This window comes from Melospiza melodia, chromosome 1 (assembly GCF_035770615.1).
Source record: "Melospiza melodia melodia isolate bMelMel2 chromosome 1, bMelMel2.pri, whole genome shotgun sequence".
Taxonomy (NCBI): domain Eukaryota; kingdom Metazoa; phylum Chordata; class Aves; order Passeriformes; family Passerellidae; genus Melospiza; species Melospiza melodia.
The window spans coordinates 9,612,847-9,631,275 of NC_086194.1; the positions used below are offsets into that span (position 1 = coordinate 9,612,847).

At 42.8% G+C, this 18,429-nt stretch overlaps 1 protein-coding gene across 1 annotated transcript in view; it reads right to left on the minus strand.

Annotated features, from left to right (window-relative positions):
- Window positions 1–10,951: 10,951 nt before the first annotated feature.
- PTPRN2 (protein tyrosine phosphatase receptor type N2) overlaps window positions 10,952–18,429 on the minus strand; it is a 636,567-nt gene continuing 629,089 nt past the window's right edge. Inside the window, exon 23 of the mRNA XM_063183049.1 lies at window positions 10,952–15,639. Coding sequence (XP_063039119.1) covers window positions 15,568–15,639 — 72 coding nt within the window. The 3' untranslated portion in view covers window positions 10,952–15,567. The remainder of the gene's footprint in view (window positions 15,640–18,429) is intronic.

The following is an 18,429-nucleotide window of genomic DNA, read 5'->3' on the forward strand; positions in this document are numbered from 1 at the left end:
GACAAGAGGTAATGATTTTAAAAAGCAAGGGTAGATTTTAATTTGGTATAAGGAAGAATTTTTTAATGGTTAAGTGTGGAGAAACACTGGCACAAGCTGCTCAGAGATGTGGTAGATGCCCCATGCCTGGAAACATTAAAGGTCAGGTTGTACAGGCTTTCAGAGCTACCTGATCCAGTTGAAGTTATCCCTGCTTACTGCAGTGGGGATGGGCTTTTAAAGGCTCTTTCCAACCAGACTGTTTGACAAGCCAGTGATTCTGATGCAGGCTGGTAGTTAGTGCTGCTATTCATTCAAGTTTCACTTGCCTTGAAGTGTTAGTTCTGCAAATGCCCAGTGCTCTCCTGATGTATTCAGTCAGAGAAAATGATGAGAGTTTGCTTTTGATGCAATGATGTGGATTGCTTTTTAAGCTATTCTGTCTGGGAGCGAGAGAAAGTGGAATCAATGTCCGAGGGGTGTCTCTGGTGGTTGATCAGGCTGGTCTGATCCACTGCCAGGCAGTGCCATGTGGGCAGAGTCACCTCCAGCAGCAAAACCCCCTCTCCATTTCTTCCCCACCCTCATTACCTTGTGCAAGGATATCCAGCAGACTATTGCCCCTCTTAACGTCATGCAAGCTGGAATGTCTTTTGTCCAAAAATCAAATATTGTTAGCACAGTACTTCAAGGTCATGTACTTTGCTGTGCCCAGTTAATTTCATTTTCATTTGGGTATGTAAATAATGAAGGAACTTAAGCTATACTGCTTTTGAATATTGTTTAAAAATACATTTTTCCTGGGTAGATGGGAGTGTACTAAATGTGTGTATCTTTTAGAAAAAGCCTAAATTTTATCATTGCTATGATTTCCCACTTTCACTATTTTCTGGAAGGAACAGGGTTGTTTTGTTCAGAGATTATTTTAGCTGCTTCTATCCATTTTCCTTCCCCCCTCCCCAGAAAGCTTTCTTTTAATAACAGTTGTTTTTTTCTTTGCAACAGCTGGGAAGAGGAGTCCAATAAACCCCTCCTTAGGTTCCTTCCAGAAATAAAATAAAAACCCCATCTTGGCTGTCATTCAGGCCTGCCTTTTCATTAATTCTATTTCAATGTATTTTATGTGACTGTGTGCCTGCCTTTGCAACAGCAAGGAATCTCAGTGGGATGGAGCAGCTTAATCGATCAGCAATCCTGGTCACCCAGAAAGAGTGTTAATTGGCCTCAGTACTTGAAGCATGTGACACTGCCTGACCTAATCATCAGAGCTGGAGAAGTCAATAAATTAGAGGAGAAAATGCAGATGGATAAAATAAAGACCCAGCTCCATACAACACGCTGTGAACATCGTTCCTGAATAGTGCTATATGGAAAAGCCAAGTTAAGCATTTTCTGGATAAGGCCCAGGGGAGCCAAGAGCAAGAATAATTTCATGTTTTCAGAGTTTCACCTTTTAGTCTTCCATCACGTACACTTGATATGTCTCAGCAATTTGTCTGAAATCTCCTAACTGAACCTGTGAAAATGATTCATTCTCCCACTCTAATAACCAGCAGTGGAGCTTGCCTGCCTCCTGCCCTCCCTGGGGATGGACTGGGGCTGGCCAAGCCAATATGAACTGGTCAGGGGTTTGGCAGGGACATGCCCAGGCTCACCTCCCTCTCAGAGAGAAGCAGCATTCCCACAAAATTTGATGTCTGGGTTAAATGCTGCAGGTGAGATCTCAGCTCCCTCTGCCACCGTGGGAGCAGGTGGGCTTTGTCACAGGGTCCAGCATTTCACTACTGATGGGTGAATAACTTCAGGCTGCTACTTTAGACCCAGAAAGAAGCTGGTGGGAACACCTCCCACAGAACAGCCAGAGAAGGAGAGCACCTTGCTCTTGGAGATAGGGCAATCCACTGTCAGGGCAGTGTCCTGTCAGCCTTATTGAAAGGCTGCAGGAGGAGGACTTTGCTCCCTGGAGCCAGCAGGGGTGACTTTCCAAGTGTTGGCTGCAAAGGAAGTAGCATGTGCAAGCCCAGGCTGTCCCAGTAAATGTGGGAAGGACTGCCCTGGTTACTGAAGCATGTGGGATGTTGGCCCAGGCAGAAGCTGGTGGGACAGAAGAGTTCAGGGTCCCAAACCTGCTCTCCTATGTGGAATGGCTGTGTGGGGATAGAACCCCTGACCACCCTTCTGTGGGACCTGGCAGTGTCAGGGTTGGATGTGGAATAATAAAACCCTCTGTCCTGCCTGCTCCAAAGGCAGTGAGTACTGCAGTGAGACCCAAACCTTCCCTTAAATGTTCAGAAACAGAAGAAAATCAAAATAAATGCCCAGTAAATGCATCTGTCAGGCGATGAGTTTAAGGGAGGATGGTGTAAGGTGTGTATCACTGTGCTGGTTTTGTCTGGGATAGAGTTAATTTTCTTCACAGTTTCTAGTATGAGGCAGTGTTTTGGATTTGTGCTGAAAGCAGCTTTGATAATGTGGAGCTGTTTTTGTCATTGCTGAGCAGGGCCAAACACAGAGCCAAGGCCTTTCCTGCTTCTCACATCACCCTGCCAGCAAAGGAGGCTGAGGTGCACAAGGTATTGAAGGAAGCACAGCCAGGACAGCTGACCCCAGCTGGGCCAGGGGTATCCCACACCATATGGCATCAAGCTCAGTACAGACGGGGGGGAACAGGAGGGAGAGGAGAACATTTGGAGGGATGGTGTTTTTCTTCCCAAGTCACTGCTATGTGTGATGGAGCCCTGCTTTCCTGGGAATGGCTGAACACCTGCCTGCCCATGGGAAGTGGTAAATGCATTCTTTGATTTGCTTTGCACATGGTGTGGCTTTTGCTTTGCCAGTTGAAATGTCTTTATCTCAACCCATGACTTTGCCAGCTTTTACCCTCCTATCAGATTTTCAGTTTCCTACCAGTAAGAACCACCTTGTGTTGGTGGAATCACTGTGGTGGGAGAGGCACTGCTGCCAGCCAGGTGTGGGGATGCCAGCAGATCCAGAATAATTCCCAGATCCCAACAGAGCCAATGTGATAGTGAAGGGTTGGATGTCTCCTACACCAAAAATTACAGATGTCCTACCATGAGTAAGTGAACATGTGCCTGGTAGGAGTTCTGTGATGCTATTTTATCCAGCTATTTTCTGTGCTATTTTATCCAAATGTCTGGAGGGACATTTATCCATCTGTTGGCTGTCCACATAGCTGTGCTCTTATTTATTCTCCCCCTTTTTTTTTTCTTCTGTTGTTTATTTATGTCTAGACCTGCAAGAGATATATATCTCTCTACAACAGCTCCAGAGGTAGTTGCACAGATAAACATCTGTTGCAAGGTATGGTCCATAGAGAGAAAACACTGTGTTAGCAGAGAAACCAACACAAAATAGGCACAGGCCTATTAGTTGCAACTGGTCAACTGAATGCATTTTCAAAAATAAACAAAGCTTAGGGAAAAAATGTCAGAGAGAAAGTTAGCAAGGCACTACAAACTCATTTGGTTGCCCTTCAAGTGCCAGAAGATGCTCAGAGACAGCAGAGCTTCTGATGTTAAGTCAAATATGAAAGGAAAGTAGATTGGATTATTGTAGCCTGGCAGACTTGGAGGAGCTTAAGGAATAGGAGTAATAAAGTCTCCAGACCAGCCACGTGAAAAGTGCAAACCTGCCCTGTCCCCTCTGTCCATAGCTCACTTTTTCCCAGAGCCAACAAAAAATATCTGTACCATGTCCTTTACCTGCTGGCCTTTCAGTGGGGCAGACAGGATTTTTAAATAATAACAATAAAGTTTTCCATTTGTATTTTAATAAGGAAACATTTATTTTTATCAGATTACCAGGCCTGTCATGATTTACCTCTGAGCCCTTTGCTTGGCTAATGAATTTATGCCTCTGTCTCTGGGGGAAGAAGATCTTGCCATTTACAAAATGCTGCCATTGTCAGCATTTCTCATGCTGAGGTGAGGCAAGGAAAGAAATCCCGGCTCATCTTCCTTGGTGCTGGTCTCTCCTTCCTCCTGTGTTTGGTGCTGTAAGACATCAGACCATTGTTCAGCTCCAACCCTCTTCTGCTCAAGGGCTGCTGTCTGGTCTCAGAGCCTTTGGGGTGAGGAGAGGCCTCAGTGTGCAATGGAAAACCTCACCCCTTTGTCCCTTCTCACACCAGGAGCTGCTTATTCTGTTACTGCACAAAAGCTCCTTCATTGCTCAGCTTGGGCATGGAGTGAGTGGAACACACTCCCCTATCCTTCAGCAAAAGGTTGAAGAAGAGTGAAATTTGGGCCAAAACAGTGAAAAGAAGGCTGGACTGTGGGCCAGGAGGTGATTCTGCATCTCTGGCATGGACACAGTGCATACCCATATGGCAACAAAATCCCCCAGATGGCTTCAAACTTTGCTGAAGACAGTTTGCCTTCCATCCCCATCTATTCCTGAGCCACTTCACACCATGCCAGGGCAGCTTCTCTGCTCTGGTTCAGGATCCAGAGTTGCTGTCTACCACCTTCACCCTCATTGTGGGTACCTGGTGAATTTCAGGGTGAAGATGGCTGAGGAGCAAACCTGTGTCACAGTACAGGGGGCAGACCTAAGTCCTGGAGCACTATTTGGTACTGGTTTTATAGTCTCTAGCTAAAAAAGAAAAACAGATGTCGTTTTTCCCCTAAATTCAAAGTGCCAGTTATCCATAATCCTCACACAGATCTGGCCTGTGCAGGGGCAATCCTCCCTCTCAGCTTTGTGCTGCAGTCCTGCTGGCACACAGTGAGGATTTGTGGGAGCTGGTCTAGCAGCTGCCTTTGGCAGTGCCTCATTCCCAAAAGAGATGAGTGTCCCTGCTCAGAGCCCTGAACACACTGGGGAATGGCAGATTTCAGGGGAGACCTACAGCCCCTGGCCAGCTGGGAGTCCTTCCACATCTCATGATGCTTTCCTTCTGCAAGGGAGGCTATTCAGGTACATCCTGCCTGCCTGCCCAGCCTGTATTTTCCACTGGGAATACTATTTTTCTGCTCTTAGTCCACAGGTAATTCTGGGCTAAGTAATTTACCACTGTTTCTTTCTCTCTGCTGATTTGGAAGAAAGCTGAAAGGATTATCTGGGACTACTACTTAATTTTTAGCTGTTTGGATTAGAGGAAGCAAATCCCACCTTCTACACTTACATTACTTACTGAAGGGTAGGGGAGCAGATGGTGTGGGGAGAGGAAAGTGTGTAGGTAAATACTTATTAGAGGGTTTAGGAAAATATCTGTTAGTGGTGCACTGCTGTACCTCTTGTCTCCTGGAAGGTCTAACCTGCCAGGGCATTCCCTGACCCTGGATATGGGCAGGAAGAGTTTATCAAGTTTATCCTTATGCTTCCTTTCCTTCTTGCCCAACCCTCTATATCTCACTGTGCATTAAGGGGAAACTCAGACAAGTAATTAAATTACTTTTCCCTGACTTAAAATACTTAATAATATTAAATGAGCTTTCACGGAAGCCAAAAGTAAAAGCTATAATGGCATTTTCAGCCAGCATCAAATTGTTAATTAATTGACATGCATTAGAAATAGTGTAACTCGTGCAGCATCAGCCATCCATTCTGAAGAAACATTTAAAATGGGATGGTCTCAGTGACTCACACTGGTCAGATGCAGCCAGACTTGTATATATAGCTACAGGAGTCTGCTCTAGGAGGGGGGACCAGCGTTGGTTGTGTATGGCAGGGCTGCTTGTGTCTGCCATTTACATAAATCCTGCTATTACAGGACTGGAAATCACCAGAAAGAATTGAGTAAGCTTTTCCAGGCCAGCATTCTGCTAAAAAAAGAACTTTTGTGGACATTTACATGGTTCTGTTCACATTAGATGTTGTGTGTCTTACAGAAAAGAAAGTTAGATGCAGAAAAAGAAGATCTGTGAAGATCTCCCAGGATAAATACCTACAACAAAAAAGGTGTTCTTTTTTTTTACTGAGAAGAGCAAGGTTATTAGAGACTGGCACTTGCTCAGCAATGAGATGACAGCTCTGGCAGATCACTCCGATGTCCACCCATTCCATTCCTTGGTGAATGTGATGATACAGGAACCTCTGCTGTAAGTTCTCTGCATCTCTCAGAGCATCTTTCCTTCAAGATTCTATTCTTGTGCCTCACATCCTTATGTCAGAGGGGGAGCAGCCCACAAAGCACATCCATCTCCATCTGGCCTCTTGGACACGGAGGATAAAGGAGGTGGAAGTTGAGCAGGGCAAGAATTTGGCACAATGGAGAATCTAACAAAGTCTGGTTCAGCAAACAGAGACATAACAAAATCTTCCAGAACAAAATACCTGAATGTCTATGAGCCATCAAGAAATGTTTTATTTCCCAAGTCAGTTCATTAGCTCATCATGTTGTCACAATGTCTTTATTCTCTGAACTGCAGAGAAAAAAAATAAAGAAGGTAATTTAACTTTACAAACATAATCAAAGTGTTTCTTCAAAAAGCTCAGCATTTAGTGCTATAACCATAAGGAAAGCCAAATCCTACCTAACTGCTTAGGAGCACAGTTTGGCTTGGTTGCCTGTCTTGAGGGTCTTTGTAATGGAAATATATGGCATGGGCAGAAAGGTAATTAATTTCAGATTAACCCTAACAGATCCCAGCTTGTTACTCCAGCTTCTATATTACCATATTTAAATAAAATATAATGAAAATGTCTTAGAATGAAGAGTAGAACAGATGAGAAAGTCAATGCTAAAGACCTTCTGTTCTGCAAGGAACATCTCACTGAGTGAGGTCACTTACCCAGCTCCTTCAACCAGGTGCAGCTAGACACACCAGATGTTAAATCAATCTCCCTTTTCAAAAAGCAAAAAAGTATTCCTGCTTATGGAAATGATGTTTAAAGAATCAAAAGGTTTTTCTGGAAAAAGTGGAAGTTTGTTTTTCCCATTCAGCCACTTTCCAGAGCTCTGGTTTCCTTTCAGCCTTGGCAATGCTTTTATCAGGATCACAAAGCTGTGGGTCCACTCTGGCCTCTGCTCAAAAGCTCAGGTGCAGCATCAGGAACACTTCAAGAACTGCTCTTGCTGATGCTCTCTATTGTAATATCCACCTTCAGGAACAAACATTTCTAACTTGGACAATACAAATGAAACCTGTTGGAAATCAGGGCAGACTTCCTGCATGAAGGAAATGGATGCCACATTTAGAAACAAGTGCTAATGGAACACTGCTGTACACTAGGTTTTATTTTATGTGAACTCATGCTTTTGGCCAGTTTTCCCTTTTTTGCCCTCTTGTGTTGGAAAGCAACAGAGCCTGTGATCCCACACACCGCTGTCACTGCTGTGAGGTACACAAAGCCTTTTAGTGCTGCCCAGCACAAGGGCAGCTCTCCAGCTGTGCCCTGCTGTGGTCATTGCAGCACCTCGTGCCTGGGCTTGGCACACGCTCAGGTAAAGCTGCTGGAGTCACAGCCCTGCATTGAATCCAGTTCTGACAGCAAAATTAGTGTTTTCAGAAGCTGCTGCCTCTTTTGGATCCGTGGGTTATCTGGGAAGCTGCTGTCCTGTCAAATTCCCTCTCATACCTTCAATTTTGGTAGAAAATGCAGAATCCAACTGCTAGACACTTGATGTGGGACTCAGATCCCTGAATGTAAGCATCCAACATGATTTGAGGCACTTCAGGAGATTTCAGCCACCAGCACAGGGCTGGCAAATGCAGCACAAGACCTCAGATTGAGCCATTTGGCAGGAGAGCTGCAGGCTGGGCAGGGGACCCACAGCATCTGCAGTGACATCAACCACTCACCAGCAGGCACTGAATCCTGCCCAGAGGGTGGGATTCAGCTCACAGATTAAGAATTTATTTATAAATTCTTCCATGTGTGCTGCTTGCCTGGGTGTGCTCTACAATGACAACCTTGGTGGTGGAACCCAGAGAGGGATTTGTCTGCACAAGGCATCTCCTTTTGGGGAGCTGGTTGGCAGTCAATCAGCATCAAGGGAAATTTCAATGAGATCTTCAAAAGATATTTTTTACAAAGAGGACCCAGAGGAGCTTGCATTTCTGGAGACACTTAAAATGTGCCTGGGAACGACCCTGAGCTGTGTGCTCCAAGGGCTGTGTTGAGTGGGGGTTGCACTATCTGACCTCCACAGCTCCATTTTTAGCCCATCCAGTAGCTCTCCACTGACTCCATAAGGATACCAAAGCTATTTTATGGTGTCCTACTCTATAAGCACCATCCACACCCCTGCATGACTGTCTAGATCCTGCATGACTGATGGTGTAAAGAGGAGGAAGAAGCAACAAGGCTTTTGCAGGTCAAGTTGTGTTGCAAAAGCATCCTAAGAGACTTTGAAAAAATCAGTGAGTTTGATGATGTATGTGATCATTTTGTATTTGGCTTTCCTAAAAGCATTTTGCAAAAGCTGTATCATGAAAGGTTCTTACAGAAACTGAGTTGCCATTGCATTAAGGGTTAGATTTTTTGTGGGTTAATGAAAGATTAAAAGTTAAGAAACACGTTGTGAAGAAAGGGACAGTTTTTGTAGTGATGGTGATTCCTCACTTTAAACAATAGGAAAAAGGAAGAGGTGATACCGAGGTGGCAGAGTGTGAATGCCACATTGTTCCCTACCATTACAAAAACAAAAGTAGCTGTGAAGTGTCATGGAGAGACCTTGTGATACTGTAGGACTGTGAGGATGGCAGATGAAATTACTGGTGATGAAGTAATTCATATAATGAAATACATCTTAACAATAAAGATATAAAGATGACCTGAAGAAGAGCATTTGGTATTGCTGTGAATGAGTGTCTGAGAGCAGAACCTCAATGGTCAGCAATGGAGAGGGGCAACAAAATGTTAGACATTCCAAAGAAGAGGAAAATATCTAAAATATCTAAAAACATCACAGTGACACTGGACTACAGCCTGGCCCCTGTGTACCTCAGAGTGTAGTACAAATAGAATTGGACAAGTTAAGGTGAAGGGTAGCAAAGGTGATCAAAGGCACAGGACAGCTTCTGTAAGAGGGGACATGAGTCATCTGTATGGATTAGGAGAAACTAAGGAGGAATGGGATAAGGATGTCTATAAATTCAAGGTCTATAAAACCAGAAATCACTTCACTTTTTCTGACAAGTGATCCAATGCAGTTTTGAGGGAATAGGTTTACAGTATAGAACGGAAATGCTTTTGTACTTAGCACATAGCAAAATTTTGATATTCCCTGTTTCAGGGTATGGGGTGAATAGGATGAATCACCTCATGGTGAAGTGGAAGCCAAACCAGGTAATTCCCACTCTAAAAATGCTCTGTTTTCCTTTATTGACCACAGAGGAAGCTTATGATGAGTGGGTGGTTTGTGGAAGTTCATGAAATGCTGCTCAGTGGCTGGTTAAGATGAATCCCACCTGTACTATATGCTGGAAATGATGGGAGCAACACATTCCTGTATCTTTGAGAAGTGTGACCAAAGCTACTGCAGGAAAACTCTGGGGCAGTGCAATGTAACATTAACAGAATATCAGCCAAATAGCCCAAGCCTTACAAAGTCTGAATTCCCAGACTGGTCAGCCACACTGAATCTTTTATCTGTATTGCTGATTTCCTGCATGTGGGGGGTTAACTGGTGCACTCTCAAGGGGAGAAATTAATTTTTGACTTAAGAAGAGTTTGCCCAAGGACTCAGTTGTTTCAAGTACACATAAACCCAGCCTAGATACCCCTCCCTGTGGCTGTGCAGTTCTTTGCTCAGCATCCAAAAGCAGGAATATCAGTCCCATCCCACTTGTTTTTACAGCTGTGTGCACCTGTGCAGTGTGAGGCCAGCACAGCACTGCCTGCATGAATGAAAGATGCACAACTGGTGGCTTTGGTTTCATCTAGAAGATTCACAATGCTCCAGTATTTATACAGTTAAACACATTTCTCTTTTTGTCCTCCATCGGATGTTACTGGAGTTTTCAGAAAGCTGTCTTGGAGATGAAAGACCTCCTAAATTACACCAACAGGAAAATAGCTGTAATGGTGCATATATTTTGCTTCCAAGATGAAAGTCACCTTCTTACACTGAGAAAGGCATAGATATTAAAACATGCAACTACATAAACAAGGTTAAAGAATGTAAAATGTGATTATTCTAATGGGAAGGAAGCAAGCTGGACCAGGACCACTTTAGGTTTCTGTTTACATTTTTCTAGTGATTTCCAGAAAGTGGAAAGCATATTTTAAGTCTTCTTCAAAACACAAGTGAAATTTCAACACATAACACAGGACCATGGAAACTGCCATACCAGGGCTGTCCAAACCCAAAGACTGCTCTGACAGCTGACAGTAAGTATTTAATGGGAAGATCCAAAACCTTCATATCATGAACAGTGCTTATGGGAAAATTACTTCCTTTACACCAGGAAAAAGACCCTTTATTGAATGCTGTATTTGTGTGGCAACCTTATACTTTATTTCTCATAACCTTATTTGATGTAACAGTGAGAAGTTTCCATTACCTGTTCAAATACTCCTATGAACTTCTACTATTTTAAAACTATAAATCCTTGGCCATTTTCTGATGGTCTGATCCACCAGCTTCCCAAAAACATTTTCCTGCCTTTAATTTTCCTGAAAGCAGGTTCCATTTAATTTCCTTGTTAACTTGTACACTTTGTGGCACAAGTTCTAGGTGATTTTTTTTTTCCACTTCCTGGCAGTACAAGGAGGGTCCCTGTAACTTTGTGATTCTTTTTGGCCTGAACACAGAAATCCATCTCAATCAAAATCCTGTAAGGTGCAGTACTAAGGGCCATACACCTGAGCCAGAGCTGGCTGCAATCTCTGTTCAGAGCAGATGAAATGTGCATATCCAAGCCACCAGCAGGGCATTTGTGCCCCTCCCTGTGAGCCTCCTGTTCCCACCTTGGATAGTCAGACCCCCCACCCCCAGCAGGAGACATCAGCACCACTCCCACCCCCAAATAAAAGCAAAGCACCAGCTTTTAATGCTGTATTCACAATACCATACTGCACAGACAACGTGACTTTATTCACAAATATGATCTTTACAGAGGTAGAACAAAATACTTTGTATAATCTTTTTTTTTAAACTATATACATATAAAGAATATAATAGAATGACGAGAAAGAAAAGGTTGTAAACAAAACAATATTATGCCATCAAATACAGTACAAACAGCATGCATGAACAGCTTCAAATGAAATCTTGCTGGTGTAACTATTTTTTTTCTCATGTGGTAAATGAAAAGTAGTAAAGAGTCATGCTCTAATTGGACTGAGTATGCCACAGCTCTGCAATTTTGTTTTAATTATTTTTTTTTCTTTTACAATAAACCAACAGGATCACTTTCTTTTCACTGTGGTGGGGAATGCTTTTGTAATGCCCAATGTAATATTAACAGAAAAATATAATAATCAAATCTACAAAGTGTACTCTCATTTAAAAAGCAAAACCATAGAAACTGTACAGTTTTAAAAAGCGAATTATCTCAAATGCTTCTTAAGAGAATTTTCTAAAGAAAGAATAAAATATGCAGAATAAAAATGAGGAGAGCTATTGTTCTGTAACAAAGCTAATCAAATTCTTGTTTTCTGTTCCAATAAACAGGTTTTTTTTAATTAATGACTATTCTGGAAATTATGAAGTGGGCCAGGTTTTATTAATGTTCCACTTGACTAATAAAGCATGAACTCCTTACAGGTACTATAGCTGTCATTCCCCTGGGAATGGATGGGGATTGGTTCTGCATGCATGCTGGAGACAGGGACAAGGTTTAGTCATGGGTGTAGATTCTAAAAATATTTTGAAATGTGTTAAACATTTAGTAGCTTCTATAAAAATAATCTGGCTTGTTTTGCTACTGGGTTGAGATCTGGATTTGTGATTTTCTGCTGAAATTCATTCCTGGCCAGGGACTTCCACTGGGATGGGACTTACCTGGGCTGCAGCAGGTCCCATGGCAGTGGCCAACAGCAATGGTTACAGGTCACACCTGAACACCTGAAGCCAACAGCAAACCCCACACTGCTGTTCAGCCCTGTGCCTCAGGCTGAACCTTAGGGATCTGGGATTTGGGGAATGGGGCTGTCCTGCCTTTCCATTCCTCTAAGTCCCAGTCTGTGTCATGGCAAGGGCAAAGGCTGGAGGGAGCAACTGTGCTTTTACTCCTGTGAAATATCAACTCTGGTATCATCCACCTTTCTGTCCCTCCTGTCTGGACACACTGACTGCATCAGCAGGGCTCTGCTCAGGTCCCTGCTCAGGGACAGCAGCTCTGTGTGCTGCCTGTGGGACAACAGGGATTTCTGCCTCTGACCAGTGAGGAACAGTGGGGTTAAATTGCCCTCCCTCAGGTTGCCCTCTAAAATGCAATTTAAAGACTCAAGCACACAAACAGAACCTGTACACTCCGTTTGTCTAGAATGTGAGTGTGTCCAATATTAAACACATGCTGTTTGTGGCCAAGTCAGGCACCAGCCCCAGCTCCAATGGCAATGAGTTTACTAAAAATCAGCAGAAAATTGAACAGAGAAGGGTGGTGGGTCTCATTGACTTTGAGCTCTCAGGTGATCCTGGTCTTCAGGCAGAAGCTCAGCTCACCCTGACAGTGAACATGGGGAGCATCCCACGTCTAGTGCAAGTGACTGGGGGCTGGCCCGAATAACATCCTTCACCAGATCACAAGGATTAAGTTAACTTCAGTGAAAATAAATACCTGCCCTGCATGGCAAATCCATCTCTGTGGCTTCATCCATGGCTTTGGCATCTTCCTGGGAAATGGACAGTCAGATCCCTCCAGATTGCCCTGGTGCACCTGAAACCTGCGTTTCACTAATTGACCCTGCAGCAGATTATCACCCCCAGAAGCAGGGCATTTATTGAGAGGTGTGAACAGTGTGCTATGCACAGATGAAATATTCTGTGTGGTTGTTTACAGTCAACAGAATAAGCCTTGCACCTCTTTGTGGAAGAACTGTACAAAACATGGCTGAAATAACAGGATTGTCGATGACAGTCAGTGGGAGATACTCTAACCCTCTGAGTAAAACTGCATCTTTCTGTTGTGTAAACTGCTCTACAAGGATGAGTAAAACAATACATTCCTGCCCCATTAGCCTTGGGGAAGATTAATGCCCTCTAATCTACGCTAAATAAACTCTGAAGCATGAAGTCCCACACTCAGCTGCTTGTGAATTAATAGGGATCACCCTGAAATTGCTATTATGAAATGCAAATATTTGCAAAAGAACAATTAAAAAATATTCCTGAAGTGCAACGAAAGGCTCGTCAGTCATGTTGGTGGTATGCACAGGGACAGTCAGGAGGCAAACACTAATGAATCCCAGGGCAGAAATCTGTGGTAAAACCCCCTTAGCCCATTGGCAGTGGGAGGTGGCACAGCATCTAACTCTGGAAAATAATTCCACCCAGTAATCAGAGAGAGGGCTTGGCTTAGGATGCCCCAGTTTTGATTCTTTGGACAGTTTGTTTGCATACACCTGTATTTTCAGAAAGCTGCAGTACATGGCTCACAGTAAATCTACTTCAAACACTTGCTGATACAGCTCAAACTGATCTCATATGCCCTGATCTGAAATTTTGTGTTAGCTAAAGTAATAAAAGAATCCCGGTAAACCTAAATTATCAAATGAAAAAGGCAATTTTCTCATTTATACTCCATTAGTTTTTTTAGTTATTGCTAGGAAAGCTCTAAAATGCTTAGGCCATAAAATAAACATGTGGCTTAATGTACAGTATGTGTACTTAAGAGGATGATGGCATCTGCAGTAACTGCTCTGCACTGCTGTAGTAATGGGATGCACAAATTAGGCAACAGTATATATCAAGTAAAGCATACAAAAATGTATGGCAAAAAGTAACAAGCCTTCTGCTTTTTTTTTTTTTTTTTTTTTTTTTTTTTAGGACCTCTTTAATTGCTAAAAAGAAGAAATCACCAATATCCACACCTACAACACAAAATTGCAACGTGGTTGATTTTGATTGATGCTCATCACCTCTGTGCCAGCAAAACTGTATGATACTGTTATTTTTAACATTTCACTGATTAGAAGTTTATGAAAGCTCCCCTTCCCAAATTAAATTCAATGATATATTTTCCAGTGTTGAAGTTAAACAATTAGCCTAATATGGTTTCAAGCACACAATACTCATAAGATTTTGGGAAAAAAGCACCCCAGATTCTTACATCATGGAGATGTAGGATAGCAGATGAAAAAGCATCCACATATTCACTTTTGAAAATGAAATTAATAGCCTAGATCACTTAGGTACCTTCAATAATTTTACTCTCAGACCCTTCATTCAAACATATCAGAGTACTTTCTATCAATAATGTAAATTCCTTTAGAAAAGTGCCACAACTGAACCTGTGAAATCACAGAAGCAAGATTGCATATCCAAACCATTTACAGACATATTTTACCATTACTTTGCAACAGTAGGCATTAGGCTTTTGAGAACACATGAATCTCTGAAGTTAAATCTTTGTGCTGCTTTACCCCTTCGTGCTCAGTTCAAATAGGTGTCCTGCAGAACAAGGAGTGAGCAAAGCCTCTGCAGAAAGCTGCAACAAATGCCTGGATCAGACAGACTCGATGAGAGTCATAAAATGCAGATTGGAGATTTCTTCTTCAGCCAGGCTTTTACAGAAATACACTTTCCTAGCTACAAAGGATGGCACAGCGGAGCTTTACAGAGGGAAATGCAAAGGTATAAAGGGGAGAATCCCATTTTCTTCCTCAGTAATCCCATAAAACCAACAATCTCTTTCCATAACAGCTCCAGACAATTACCTGACTGCTGACAGGACCTTTCCCATCATTTGAGGGGAGCCTGTGCTCTCCTTTTCTGTGCTGTCAGTGCCAGGTACATGGCCAGAGTTGTGCTCATTATCCCTGGCTTTCCATAAATGTGACCAACATGTTTTCTCCCCAGTTGCAACAACCATGCAAGCCTCTTTTATTCAAAGTTCAGACTTTCTTCCTCTCATGGCACAAAGCTGAAAAGTGAACAACAGTTAAGAAAACATTTGCTTGCCAAAGCCTGGCATGAGAAGGTGCAAGCTCTCCTTGCCAGAGCCTGGACCTGTGTTTGCTCACACCCACAGCAGTTTCATGCTCCAGCTTGGCACTGTATGGGAACAATCACCATCCTCTTTAGGCCCCCACTCTTTTTCAGCCTTTGAGAAGTTACAAAATATAACAGAACACTGTTTTCTGAGACTATATTGACTGCACTAATTACCCACAATATTGTATATTTGCTATTAAGAACATGAATGTGTGCTTTCAAAGTGTGACATTCAGGGCTTCGAGGATGTAGGAGGAATTAGATGGATTGTTCTGTCACTTAATCCGAGGCTTTGATGTACTATAAAAATTTTGTTTAAACCCCAAAAAAACAGAATACGCATTTTAACTGTTGAACTTTTACCAGCTAAAGCAGTTTGTAAGGACCCTATCACTATGTGGTTACAACAGAAGGTACACAGTTAAGGTCAGGTCACGGTTTCCAAGAACATTCACAGGGACTGAGGATGAGGAAAACGAGGGATGGATTCTGCAGGAACCTTCAGGAGACTGAGCTGCTCACTGGGGAAGGGCCTTGAGTATTGCATTCACTTCCTCTGCCACCGCTGTCAGAGCAAACTCAAACTGCTCCTGCGGAGAGAACAAACGCACACCCTGAATAATAAAACAAAACACTTCCCACAAAGCCTGGTGCTCTGTTCTGCAGCTGAACCTCCTCAAGACATTGTTAAAAATATGAATATGCAGGATGAACTGTACACTGCAATGGAAAGGAACAAAATGTTCTTGGATTATTGATGTCATATGTTTGACAGCATCTCGAAGCTGGAGTCATTTTAATGGAGGAAAATGTTAGTGGCAGAACCCAAGCTATTGGGACATGATGATTTATTGCCATTGCATGGTCAGAAGGGTTTGGGAGTAGCTGATCACCAGCCATTTCCTTCTGACACAGAGATGGGAACTCAGTACATTACTGAAATATGAAGTAAGTGAGACGCTGTAAAGCACAGACTTTGGCTTTTCTCAGGACTGTTTCTCGTTGAAAGAATCTAAAATAAGTATCTTCTCCCCTGATATCTATTATACAGAACAATATCTGGTTTTTGGCATACCTGTCATTGATCTTTTTAAACCTCTCTTTTTAATGTCCTTTCCACACTCACAAATTACTAAATTTTGTTAAGACATACTTGGGAAGGCTTTTCTCTGCTATTATTTTACTGTAACCTCAACACCCAAATGATTTACCAGCTTCTGTGCTGGGTTGGCAGAGGTGTGAAGGACACAGCCACGAATGGCTACTTCTTCAGAGTGCAACCCTAACATATTCCTGAACTGTGCAGTCCTACAGAAGGACAAAGCAGTTTTAAATCCTCAAGGTTAACAGGTGTTATATTTTCCAAGCAAGTGATTTTTTTTCTCAGTAATTTAGCTTACTGAAATAACTGACTGGCTGATTTGGAGTTTGAAACTTTCCAGTGGAAAGTTTTCTCGAAATATAGGCAAATCAAAGGCACCTGATAAGGACTGTGGAGAAATTAATGGATTTTCTGGAAGTACTCCAGAGGTTTAAGCCAACTGGGGTCAAGAGCTGCTGAAGAATCAACTCTGAGGATGCAGGTTTGAGATGCACCCTGCAAAGCATCCCAAGATCACTGCTGGGATACTGTCTGTGTGTCCCATTAGAAAACTGGAGGTCTGTACCTCTGGCATCTCAGTTGGTGCTGCCAGAGGCTGTGTGGGACGGTTACAGAACACAGCCACCCCCAAAAGTGATCATTGAACCAATAACATTAATTTTCCACAGTGTTTCATTTTACTGCAGAAATGTACAGGGAGGATGAGAGAACAAACTACAGATGTACAACTCAAAGTTCAGAAAGGCAGCTGACTCTTAATTCCTGCAATCCAGTGCCAGTCTTCTCTGCCTTGTCTTACCCAACTGCAGTCAGCTCCCATGTGGAGATGCTTCAGAGAACCAATGATGGGCACAGTGCCAGAGCAGAAAAAGCAGAATAAAACTCAGAATAATTTCTCAGCGACACTGCCATTCAAGAATTTTGCTGTCTGCTTGGTGCTGTCAAAGTGGCATCCATGTACACTTGCTGGACTGCAGCCAACAGCTTTTAATCAGACATCAATTCACCCTAAAGGGAAGGACTCATCCTCAGTAGGCACTGAAAATGGTGGGCATGATTGCCTAAGGCTCCCTGCACTGTCTAAGGGCTCTGCAATTAAAGGAAACACTGGGAATGCTGGGGGCCATCCAGGAGCATCAGTTGTATTTACCTGGAGCACAATGAGCGTGAGAGAAGCTGGAGAGCAGCAGGGTCAGAGAGGGCAAATTTGGGCCATTTTGGGGCAGAACCAAACTGGGTGCTTGTAGCAGCTCAAAAAGCCTGAGGAAGAGTGTCTGCCTCACCCAGGGACTGAGCAACAGGCAGGGTGACCTCAGTGACTGAGCAAAACAATTCACAGGGTATGATCTGCACAGCCAGAGCTCAGAACTGACTGCAGTGAAGGGACAGGAGAGCAGACACGAGCTGTGTGGGGACATGGCCTGTTAGGGATGGCCAGCTGAGCTCTTCCCCTGCATCCTTCTGCATGACACACCCAGGTGAAAGGCAGGGAGGGCAGCTTCCACTGGTGGGCATCCCCACCCTCCCAGGAAAAGCCTTCCCACACCTTCCACACTTCTCCATGAGGACAACTGCAGTTAGAGCAAATTAATGTCAGTAATTTTTAAGGAGATCAGTTTGTTGTTTTGTACAGCTACACTGCCATTCACATATTCTATTTGCATATACAATTCATCTCTGCCTGGAGATGAATTTTAACATCTAGTTTTGCCTAGAAAACAGAGCTGGACAGGCATTCTGTGGTGTCAGTTTACCTATAATGCAGAGGTGACAATATACTTAATAAATAGAATGTAATTATTAAAAAATAGATTCTAAAAATTCTGCTCTAAAAATAGAATATACTTAATAAAAAGTTACTATGGCTATGTTTCATTAAGTCTACAGATAAAAATTCCCAGGGAAACAGTGAGTTCATGTAGCATATATAACACAGTAAGGAATCTATCTACTATTATAGATTGTGAGAGGATAGAGGAGACAGGAAAAATAAGAAATATATCTTTTTCCCATCACAGACAATACACTTCCTCCTTCATTACTTTTTCCTCTCATATGTGACATATCAATTCTGTTTTACAATTCCCCTGCAAAAAAAAAAAAAAAATCCAAAAAACCCACAAACCCTCCATTATGCTTCTCAGAAATGCAGAATGTGGTTATGATAATTTCATTACAATTTATTATATACAGTGCTTCTGAATTAAAGATCCCTTCCAGAAGACAAAATGCTGCAAAGAAATCTTTGCCATGCCTGTTGGAAAGGTGGAGCGCTGCC